The sequence below is a fragment of the Struthio camelus genome, chromosome 13, assembly GCF_040807025.1.
Source record: "Struthio camelus isolate bStrCam1 chromosome 13, bStrCam1.hap1, whole genome shotgun sequence".
Lineage (NCBI taxonomy): Eukaryota > Metazoa > Chordata > Aves > Struthioniformes > Struthionidae > Struthio > Struthio camelus.
Genome location: NC_090954.1, coordinates 22,565,276 through 22,576,683, shown reverse-complemented (window position 1 = coordinate 22,576,683; position 11,408 = coordinate 22,565,276). Strand labels below are relative to the sequence as shown.

General features: G+C 60.8%; 1 protein-coding gene across 1 annotated transcript; it reads left to right on the top strand.

Annotated features, from left to right (window-relative positions):
* The first annotated feature begins 5,295 nt into the window (after nucleotides 1–5,295).
* LOC138069114 (protocadherin alpha-8-like) lies at nucleotides 5,296–8,945 on the top strand. The gene has a single exon (XM_068959686.1). The coding sequence runs from the start codon at nucleotides 5,342–5,344 to the stop codon at nucleotides 7,976–7,978; it is 2,637 nt and encodes an 878-aa protein (XP_068815787.1). The 5' UTR covers nucleotides 5,296–5,341; the 3' UTR covers nucleotides 7,979–8,945.
* Nucleotides 8,946–11,408: the final 2,463 nt, after the last annotated feature.

Sequence of the window (11,408 nt, the reverse complement as noted above, 5' to 3'; positions counted from 1 at the left end):
CTAAAGCGAGGAAGGGAAGGGAAGGGAAGGGAAGGGAAGGGAAGGGAAGGGAAGGGAAGGGAAGGGAAGGGAAGGGAAGGGAAGGGAAGGGAAGGGAAGGGAAGGGGAGGGGAAGGGAGGGGAGGGGAGGGGAGGGAACGCAGAGCAAGGCAAGGCAAGGCACGGTGGAAAAAAAAAGAAAGAAATTGCCCTCATTAACCGACATCACCTCTATACGCTGAATGCAGTTAGTGCCTAAGGAGCTTACCCTTCATGAGGTGTGAATGGACAATGGCAGGGAGCGGGTGCCCTGTCATTAGCGCTGATGGCTCCGCCTTTGATGGTCGCAGCGGCCGATCCGAGAGTTCCCGGCAGAGGGAAGGAGGCGGGCGACTGCTCTCGCCCGGGTTTGCTTTCCTCTTTGCCTTTGCTCGCTATTGCTTCTGCATTTGTGTTCCCCACTTCCTCGTCCGCGCCCGCGAGAAGCGGAGAGGAGCTCCGTCGTTGCCTGCGTAGTCTCTTTGTCCACCAGACATCGTTGCCGTTCACTCTGCATCCTTGGTTGCTCTCCGGAAGATCTGAGTCCTTGCGTGCGTTTCCCTGCGCGCCGTTTGTGCGACTGCACAAAACAAGTGTCCGTTTCGCCCTCGGCGGTTCCGTGTTGCTGTGTAACAATACTGGTGCTGAGCTGCGTTCGGAAGTGTAGGTCTCCTGGAGGTGGCGGTCGTGTTCAGCTGTGGTTCAGTGTTGCAGGAGGCTTGCACAGTGTGTCGGCGTGTGCTGTTTTCGAATGCCTCTGTCTGGGCACAAGGCAGAGAAAAAGCAGTTTCGTGCTGCTACATGCTGCCTTACTTCGACTGTGCGGGCGCGAGAAGCCACTCCTGGGCCTACGGAAGGAGCGAGAGCGTGACCTGCGTCTTGGGAGGTGAAGCTTGTCGTGAGGAAAGCCTCGATCCACGTACGTTGTTAGCATTCTCAGCAGCTTAAAGGGCACAGGCAGAAGAGGAAATCGCGCGGTCGCTGTAAGACACGGGGAAGCATGTCGCTGCCTTAGCCAGGGTGTGCTGGTGGAGGAGGTGCACTCAGGCCCCGGGAACGGTGGTGGAAGCTCGTCACTCACGGTTCCTGACTGTGCCCCTTGCACGTGTCCCGCGGTGGTAGGCCTTGCTTGTTTTCTGCGAGTGTGGATAAACGTGTTGTGGTAATGTCGTGGGGCGTGATGGTGAGCATGTGGGTACGAGCCGGGGCACCATTCTGCGCCACCAGCAACAGCAGCCTGTCTCCCTGTCGCCAGCCTGACTCAGGAGACACGTCAGGAATCGAGGGCAAGGTGGAGTTTGCTGTGTGAGAGGTTTCCCGAGCTGGGGCCGCTTGCCATGAGTGTGGGCAGTTGTTTCCTGCTGTGCTGAGGGGCATTGGACGTTGGGAGAATGTCATCAGCTTTCAGCTTGCCCTTCTGCTTCCCGTTTCACAGCAGCGCCTGTAGGAGCACTGTCAGGAATGGAGCGATTTCAGAGGTCTGACAAGGCTTGCGTAGCTGTTTCAAACCCCTCTTCCATGGGAATCCTTCGCGTTGCTCACTGGCGACTTCCCTTGGAGGCCCTTCTAGAAGGAACGATCTACATTGTTTTTCTGCAGAAGCAGCCACTGGCCGAACTTCCCGGTGCCTCAGACTCCACCAGAAGAGGGTGCGTGTGACAGGCAGATGTCTCTGTGTTGCCGTGTAGTCACGAGACAGTAATTTGGGTGGATCTAACGTTGCGTGCAGGCTTGGCCCAGGCGGCAGGACTTCCGAGGGATCGCTCGCTGGCTTTGCACGTTGCTTCCTGGCACAGCGTGAGAGCAAGCACGTGTGTGTGAGTGTGGGAAGGTCTCTCCTGTGTTTGCCTCTGTGGCTGTGTTGGGAGTGATTGGGGATGTCCTCAGTGAAAACGCGGTCGGGCCACCTTCATGGCTTCTGTTTGTTCTTGTGACAGGTGGATGATGTTGATGAGCGTGAGGCAGTGTGTGGGGAGTAAATCCGGCGGGTAGCGAAGTGGTGGCTGTGTTGTTCTGTGAGCGCATGCCTGGCGGGAAAGATGAGGAGGAGCTAGGTCCATGCTGCCTTCCTGAAGTGAGGAGTGTCTGGCGTTGTTAGGTCTCTTTGGAGGCTGAGCACACTGGCCGTGTCTCAGGCTGGCCTTGTACTGGAAAGGGTGGAACGTTCTGCTGTTGCGGCCGAGTAGGGGCCGTACTCGGGAGTGCGGTGTTGTGGGAGGTAGCCTATCAACTCTTCTTGCCTTTTGTGGTGCGGGGAGCTTTGTTTCAGCTTGAGCTGCCTTTGGTGGTCTTGGTGCCTTTCTCCTCATCAGGTATGATTTCCAGGAAGGCATGGGGAGGCGGGTGCCATTAGGGTGTTGGGTGTTCTTGCCTTCCCTTAGTTGTGGACGTGTTTGTGTCTAGGCGTTGCTAGAGGACTCGGCTTTGGTGCCTGACTGCGCTAGCAGGAGCACATCGGTAGTGGTTCCTGACTGTAGCGGTGCCATATGCCCTGCAATCGTAGGCCTTGGTTGTTTCATTTTCTGAGAGAATTTTAAAATAAGTTGGCGATGGATCATTTCCTTGTGCGTTACAGTGAGCATCTGGCTAGCAACAGACCCAACACCTGCAAGTCTCCCTTCCCCTGTAATCAGCATGGTTTAGCTTGCCTTTGCCAGGAAATGGGTCCGTAATTGTGAGCAAGAGGCAGACTGCCGAGTATTATTGGGTGGATGATTTCAGAGTTTGAGCCTTTTGCTGTCGTTGTGGGTCACTGTGGTTCCTCCAGTCTCTGGAGGTGAGGTTCACCTTTGCACAATGCCATGCAGTTCATGTGTTTCCCGTTTACAGGCCTCCTGCTTCCCTCCTTGCAGAGGTGGATGTAAGAGCTGTAGCAATAAGGCAACGAAGTAAGAGCTTTGACAAAACCGGCTTCCTTTTTCCAGCCCAGTTCCCGGCGTCTAATGAAGACCTATCATGGAAGATGGCCCTTAAAACCCCTTCAGATGTGAAGAAATGTGAAGAACGCTTTTTTTTTTTTCTGTCTGCCCCCTGCCCCCTCCTAAAGAAGCAAACCAAGACCACTTGTAAGATTGCAAAGTGGGTAGCGCTGTAGGTAAAGTCGACATCTCTGACAGAGAGACAGACATATTTGTGGTACCTACATGATTTCCATTTATTCTCGATAGGATAGTTTTAGACTGACCGCATGTTATACGGCTGCTGGTTCCGTGCTTGGAGCAGGATGGCGCTATTCTGTGCAACTGCCCCCTTCGTGTTGCTCCCTGGTATCAGTGAAGTGGCATTAGGTGGCCTTCTGCACTGAGTAGTGGAGGGGCCTTAATGCGTTTGTGACTGTACAGGTGGTGGGACTCTGAGCGGTGTTCTCAGACAAACTGTTCCTTGCCCGTGCAGTAGCGTAAGCTGCATGGCTTTTGTGTGGTTATGTGACACGTGGGTCATTGTAACGTATCCGAGGCATTCTGTGGTGACCAGCTTCGGCTGGAGATAGGGCTCTTGCTCTGTTGTACAATGTGACCATGCATGTTCGATTAGATAATGAGGAACTTGACACTAATTGTGCATCTCCAAATGGAAACTGGGGAGGAAGAGAAAGCTCTTGCGTAAGGTATATGACGATTACTAGAGAGCTGTGGTTCGGCTCTGTTACTTCACCATTCTTGGAGCGTTTGCATACTTGTCCGTGTTCAGTTTGACATCCCAAAGTAAAGACTCGCTGGAGGAGTTTGGACTCTCTGGAGTCTCTGTGCCCTAATGGTATGTAGGGTTAGGCCCGCAATTCAAAGGCTGGGCCATTCTGTTTCGGTCAGACAGAGATGTTTTTGCAAAGTGAGTTCCTTGCAGCAAAGTGAGTTCCTTGCAGCAAAGTGAGTTCCTGCAGCAGTTCCTTGCAGGGCAGGGCTCAGGTGCATGAGCGCTGTAAACCCAGTCACGCAGAAACGGACACATTCTGCCTGTTGCCAACAGTGAGGGACACGCCAGGAATCATTTCCATGTGCATATACTTCTTCTGGAAGCCTCGGTCTTGCCATGGATGGAGGCCCAAGGGTAAGTTCTTCTGCCATAAAGGAAGCGGCGGTGCAGCGATAGCCGGTCCAGGAGCTATTGCAGGAGGAATGAAAGAAATACAAGGCCTTCTCACCCCTCCTGAGCAACGTGTAGTGAAGACAAAGTCAAGGGGAGGAGAGGTAGAGCAGTTTTTTTCTGCTGAAGGCCTCCTCAGGTGTGATCCCTGGTGCGGTAGCTCTGAGTCCCCAGGCACATGGAGAAGAGCGGGGCGGGGGTGGGGGGAGAGGAGAGGGGAATAGAGAAGGGGAGGGGAGGGGAGGAAAGGGGAGGGAAGAGGAGGGAAAAGAAGCGAAGCGAAGCGAAGCGACGGGAAGCGACGGGAAGCGACGGGAAGCGAAGCGAAGCGAAGCGAAGCGAAGCGAAGCGAAGCGAAGAGAAGAGAAGAGAAGAGAAGAGAAGAGAAGAGAAGAGAAGAGAAGAGAAGAGAAGGGAAGAGAAGAGAAGAGAAGGGAAGAGAAGGGAAGGGAAGGGAAGAGAGGAGGAGCCGAGTTAGAAAAAGACCTGGAGCGTGCCGAGTCGTGTTCGGCAGAGAGAAATGTTCCGCAGGGCGGCGGCGGCGGAGCTTCGTCGCCCGCGCGGGCCCGGCCCCGCGCCATCCTTCCTTCCCGCGGCGGGGCTCGGCAGCGGGGGCGCGGGAGGCCGGCGGGAGGAGAGGAGCGCGCTTGCAGGAGAAGGAGCCGCTGTGGGACACACGGTGCCGCTGTCGCCCGCGAAGGCGGCGTGATCGGGGAGGAAGGAGGCAGCTCCTCCCCGAGCGGCTGCCACGGCTGCCCGTCAGCGGCCGGGAGACGGCGGAGCCCGGGTGCGGCGGGCAGGGCTGGCGCAGGCGGCGGCGCGGGGAGCGGCGGGGAGAAAGAGCGCTGCAGAGCTGTGCCTCCCCTATTTTACGTCACCCTTCTCTGAGCTGTCGCTTGCTGGGCTGTGTTCCGTGGGGCTTCCGAAACAGCGAGTCCCTGGAGCTGTGTGCTCTCTTGGGAGTCTGTGCACACTGGCCGTGCCTTAGGCTGGTCTTGTGCAGCGACAGGTCTAGACTTGGCTACGGCGTAAGCGAGGCGTTGTTTGTAGTAGGCGGCGGGCACACGGTGTCGCTGCAGGCTCAGGAACGGCGGCGGCGGCGGCGGCGGCGGCTCCGCCCCGGTGCGGCGGAAAGCCCGGCTGTGAGCGCGGGGGGAGCGGCGGGGCGCGGGCGGCGGCGGCGGCGGCGGCGGCGGTGTCGGGGAGGCGTGCGGGGCGCGTGCGGGTGCCGGCGCTGGCCATGGGCGTGTGGGTGCGGGCGGTGCTGCGGCTGCTGGTGCTGCAGGCGGCCTGGGCGCTGGGCGGCGGTCCGGTGCGCTACTCGGTGCCGGAGGAGGCGAAGGGCGGCACGGTGGTGGGTCGGCTGGCGCAGGACCTGGGCCTGGAGGCGGGCGAGCTGGAGGCGCGCCGGCTGCGGCTGGTGGCGAAGGGCCGGCGGGCGAGCGTGGAGGTGAGCGGGGCGAGCGGGGCGCTGGTGGTGAGCTCGCGGCTGGACCGGGAGGAGCTGTGCGGGAAGAGCGCGCCGTGCGCCCTGCGCCTGGAGGTGCTGGTGGAGCGGCCGCTGCGCGTCTTTCACGTGGAGCTGGAGGTCACCGACATCAACGACAACGCCCCGCTCTTCCCCGCCGACCGCAAAAACCTCAGCGTCGCGGAATCAGCGCTGCCGGGCTCCCGCTTTCCGCTGGAGGGCGCGTCGGATGCCGATGTCGGCGCCAACGCGCAGCTCTCCTACACCCTCAGCCCCAGCGAGCATTTCAGGTTGGATTTACAAAAAGTGAATGACCAGAATACGTTACCGGAACTCGTGTTGACGAAAGCGCTGGACCGGGAGTCGATGGCTGTGCACCGCTTGCTGGTGACGGCGAGTGACGGGGGCAGACCGTCGCTGTCGGGGACGATGGAGCTGGTGATCTCGGTGCTGGATGCGAACGACAACGCGCCCGAGTTCAACCAGTCGGTGTATAAAGTGCAGCTGTCGGAGAGCGCTGCAGAGGGGACGCTGGTGGTGCGCGTGAGCGCCACGGATCGGGACGAGGGAATTAACGGGGAAGTGGTGTACACAGCCACGCACTTCCTTCCACTCCTCGGAAAAGACCTGATAAGCGTGAATCCGAGCACGGGGGAGATCAGGCTAACAGCCCCCCTGGACTTTGAAGAAGTCAGCGCATTTGACTTTCGCATTGAGGCGAAAGACAGGGGTACGCCTCCGTTATCGGGGCACTGCAGCGTGTTGTTGGAGGTGGTGGACGTGAACGACAACGCGCCGGAGGTGTGGGTGACGTCGCTGTCGGTGCCGGTGCCGGAGGACGCGGCGGTGGGGACGGTGGTGGCGCTGCTGAGCGTGTCGGACCGGGACTCGGGGGCGAACGGGCGGGTGCGGTGCGCGGTGTGGCCGGCGGCGCCGTTCGGGCTGGTGGCGACGTTCGAGGGCTCGTACTCGCTGGTGCTGCGGGAGGCGCTGGACCGGGAGCGGGTGGCGGAGTACGAGGTGGAGGTGCGGGCGGAGGACGGCGGGGCGCCGGCGCTGCGCGGCAGCCGCGGGCTGCGGGTGCCGGTGTCGGACGTGAACGACAACGCGCCGGCGTTCGCGCAGGCCGTGTACACGGTGCTGGCGCGGGAGAACAACGCGGCGGGCGCGGAGCTGGCGCGGCTGTGGGCGCGGGACCCGGACGAGGCGGGCAACGGGCGCGTGAGGTACTCGGTGGCGGAGGGCGCGGGGGGCGCGTCGTGGCGCTCGGCGTCGCGGTACGTGTCGGTGGAGGCGGAGAGCGGGCGGCTGTGGGCGCTGCAGCCCTTCGACTACGAGGAGGTGCAGGTGCTGCAGTTCGAGGTGCGGGCGGTGGACGCGGGGGAGCCGGCGCTGTGCGGCAACGCCACGGTGCAGCTCTTCGTGGTGGACGAGAACGACAACGCGCCGGCGCTGCTGCCGCCTGCGGGCGGCGGCGCGGGGCCGTGGGCTGGCGGCGCGGCGGGGTCGCGGCCGGGGCCGGCGTCGCCGGCGTCGCTGTGGGCGTGGGCGGCGTGGGGGGCGCCGGCGGGGCAGGTGGTGGCGAAGATCCGTGCGGTGGACGCGGACTCGGGCTACAACGCGTGGCTGCGCTACGAGCTGCGCGAGCCGCGGGGCAAGGGCCCGTTCCGCGTGGGTCTGTACAGCGGCGAGGTGAGCACGGCGCGGGCGCTGGAGGAGGCGGACGGCGCGCGGCAGACGCTGGTCATCGTGGTGCGCGACCACGGCGAGCCGGCGCGCTCGACCACGGCCACGCTGAGCGTGTCGCTGGGCGAGGGCGCGGCGGGGGCGGGGGCGGGGGCGGTGGGCGCGGGCTCGTCGGTGCCGGGGCCGCGGCGGGCGGCGGGCGGCGAGGGCGGCGCGGAAGCGGCGGTGGCGGTGGCGGCGACGACGAACGTGTGGCTGGTGGTGGCCATCTGCGCGGTGTCGAGCCTGTTCCTGCTGGCGGTGGTGCTGTACGGGGCGTCGCGGTGGGCGCCGCGGGCGGCCGTGCTGTCGGGGCCCGGGCCGGCGACGCTGGTGTGCGCCAGCGAAGTGGGCAGCTGGTCGTACTCGCAGCGCCAGAGCCGGAGCCTGTGCGTGGCGGACGGCGCGGGCAAGAGCGACCTCATGGTTTTCAGCCCCAACTTGCCGCCGCCCGCCGGCCCCGCGCCGAAGGAGACGCCGCCGGATCCGCCCGCCCTCCTGGACACGGTCAGTGGCACTTCCTTTTCTACCCCTTCTCCCCTCCGGGTCTCCCGACACCTCTTTCTCCCTTCTTGCCTGTGCCTTTCGGCAGCGCCTCTCGGAGCCGGCCTCGGGCCTCGGGCCTCGGGCCTCGGCGCCTGCGGGTGGCCGGTACTCGTCAGGTCTTTGCTCTCTGGCTGTTGACAGCGCTCTCCTTGGTGCCCGCCTTCGCTGGCCGCTGCTCTCAGACGTCCGAGGTGCTGCGTGCGCTTCGAGACGTAGTCTGACTTCTGGAGCCTGGGGGTTGGGCAGGATCCCTTGTGTGAAGGTCTTCCCTAGCGATCTCCCCGGAACGCTTTCTCGGGAGCGTGTCGCCTTCCGTTTCTGGGAGCGGAGTTGCGGGAGGGTCTTCTCGTCACGTGTGGCAGTGGGAGCTTGCAGGCGGTTCTGCAGCTGTTGGGGTTGTGCTGCTGGAGCCTTACCCTTCTCAGACATGATTTCCAGAGAGCCCTGAGGAGGAGGGAGCAAAGCACCAGGCCAAACGTGCTGCCTGGGAGCTGTGGTTTGCTCTTCCCGAGTCGGGCTGTCGTCTCACGGACTGAAAAAGAGCGGCGCGGGTGGTGAGCGGCGCTTGTGGTTGACCCTTCTCTGAGCATTCGCTTGCTGGGCTACGTTCAGTGGGGCTTCCAAAACAGAGAGTCCCTGGAGTTGTCCGGTCTCTTGGGAGTCTGTCCACACTGACGGCATACTTAGGCTGGTCTTGTACATCGGCAGGCTTCGACTGTGTTATGGCGTAGCCGAGGTGTTGTTTGTAATACGGTTTCCTTGCTCTATCATACGTTCTCTGGTAGCCAGGGAGAGTGCCTGAAACCGCTGAGCTACATCAGCGTGCGTAACGGAGCGCTGCAAAAGGGAACAGTCTGCGCCTGTTGCTGTCGGTGAAGCATGAGCTTCCCATGCCGACCTATGGGTAGTGGAAGCCTCGGTCTTTCCTAAGGCTCGATGGCACTCGAGGAGGAAGAGGCGTGAGAGCTCTTGCCTAAAGTGCTGCCCGTAGGTCCTGCGAGAGTGGAGTGGACATGTGGAAAGCACTTTGGAAAAGGAGGGAACAAAAGAGGAGGAAAAGAGAAGAGGACTGGTGAAGGGCACGGAATGGGACGGGAAGTTTTGTCTAAAGCGAGGAAGGGAAGGGAAGGGAAGGGAAGGGAAGGGAAGGGAAGGGAAGGGAAGGGAAGGGAAGGGAAGGGAAGGGAAGGGAAGGGAAGGGAAGGGAAGGGAAGGGAAGGGAAGGGAAGGGAAGGGAAGGGAAGGGAAGGGAAGGGAAGGGAAGGGAAGGGAAGGGAAGGGAAGGGAAGGGAAGGGAAGGGAAGGGAAGGGAAGGGAAGGGAAGGGGAGGGGAGGGGAGGGGAGGGGAGGGGAGGGGAGGGAACGCAAAGCAAGGCAAGGCAAGGCACGGTGGAAAAGAAAAGAAAGAAATTGCCCTCATTAACCGACATCACCTCTATACGCTGAATGCAGTTAGTGCCTAAGGAGCTTACCCTTCATGAGGTGTGAATGGACAATGGCAGGGAGCGGGTGCCCTGTCATTAGCGCTGATGGCTCCGCCTTTGATGGTCGCAGCGGCCGATCCGAGAGTTCCCGGCAGAGGGAAGGAGGCGGGCGACTGCTCTCGCCCGGGTTTGCTTTCCTCTTTGCCTTTGCTCGCTATTGCTTCTGCATTTGTGTTCCTCACTTCCTCGTCCGCGCCCGCGAGAAGCGGAGAGGAGCTCCGTCGTTGCCTGCGTAGTCTCTTTGTCCACCAGACATCGTTGCCGTTCACTCTGCATCCTTGGTTGCTCTCCGGAAGATCTGAGTCCTTGCGTGCGTTTCCCTGCGCGCCGTTTGTGCGACTGCACAAAACAAGTGTCCGTTTCGCCCTCGGCGGTTCCGTGTTGCTGTGTAACAATACTGGTGCTGAGCTGCGTTCGGAAGTGTAGGTCTCCTGGAGGTGGCGGTCGTATTCAGCTGTGGTTCAGTGTTGCAGGAGGCTTGCACAGTGTGTCGGCGTGTGCTGTTTTCGAATGCCTCTGTCTGGGCACAAGGCAGAGAAAAAGCAGTTTCGTGCTGCTACATGCTGCCTTACTTCGACTGTGCGGGCGCGAGAAGCCACTCCTGGGCCTACGGAAGGAGCGAGAGCGTGACCTGCGTCTTGGGAGGTGAAGCTTGTCGTGAGGAAAGCCTCGATCCACGTACGTTGTTAGCATTCTCAGCAGCTTAAAGGGCACAGGCAGAAGAGGAAATCGCGCGGTCGCTGTAAGACACGGGGAAGCATGTCGCTGCCTTAGCCAGGGTGTGCTGGTGGAGGAGGTGCACTCAGGCCCCGGGAACGGTGGTGGAAGCTCGTCACTCACGGTTCCTGACTGTGCCCCTTGCACGTGTCCCGCGGTGGTAGGCCTTGCTTGTTTTCTGCGAGTGTGGATAAACGTGTTGTGGTAATGTCGTGGGGCGTGATGGTGAGCATGTGGGTACGAGCCGGGGCACCATTCTGCGCCACCAGCAACAGCAGCCTGTCTCCCTGTCGCCAGCCTGACTCAGGAGACACGTCAGGAATCGAGGGCAAGGTGGAGTTTGCTGTGTGAGAGGTTTCCCGAGCTGGGGCCGCTTGCCATGAGTGTGGGCAGTTGTTTCCTGCTGTGCTGAGGGGCATTGGACGTTGGGAGAATGTCATCAGCTTTCAGCTTGCCCTTCTGCTTCCCGTTTCACAGCAGCGCCTGTAGGAGCACTGTCAGGAATGGAGCGATTTCAGAGGTCTGACAAGGCTTGCGTAGCTGTTTCAAACCCCTCTTCCATGGGAATCCTTCGCGTTGCTCACTGGCGACTTCCCTTGGAGGCCCTTCTAGAAGGAACGATCTACATTGTTTTTCTGCAGAAGCAGCCACTGGCCGAACTTCCCGGTGCCTCAGACTCCACCAGAAGAGGGTGCGTGTGACAGGCAGATGTCTCTGTGTTGCCGTGTAGTCACGAGACAGTAATTTGGGTGGATCTAACGTTGCGTGCAGGCTTGGCCCAGGCGGCAGGACTTCCGAGGGATCGCTCGCTGGCTTTGCACGTTGCTTCCTGGCACAGCGTGAGAGCAAGCACGTGTGTGTGAGTGTGGGAAGGTCTCTCCTGTGTTTGCCTCTGTGGCTGTGTTGGGAGTGATTGGGGATGTCCTCAGTGAAAACGCGGTCGGGCCACCTTCATGGCTTCTGTTTGTTCTTGTGACAGGTGGATGATGTTGATGAGCGTGAGGCAGTGTGTGGGGAGTAAATCCGGCGGGTAGCGAAGTGGTGGCTGTGTTGTTCTGTGAGCGCATGCCTGGCGGGAAAGATGAGGAGGAGCTAGGTCCATGCTGCCTTCCTGAAGTGAGGAGTGTCTGGCGTTGTTAGGTCTCTTTGGAGGCTGAGCACACTGGCCGTGTCTCAGGCTGGCCTTGTACTGGAAAGGGTGGAACGTTCTGCTGTTGCGGCCGAGTAGGGGCCGTACTCGGGAGTGCGGTGTTGTGGGAGGTAGCCTATCAACTCTTCTTGCCTTTTGTGGTGCGGGGAGCTTTGTTTCAGCTTGAGCTGCCTTTGGTGGTCTTGGTGCCTTTCTCCTCATCAGGTATGATTTCCAG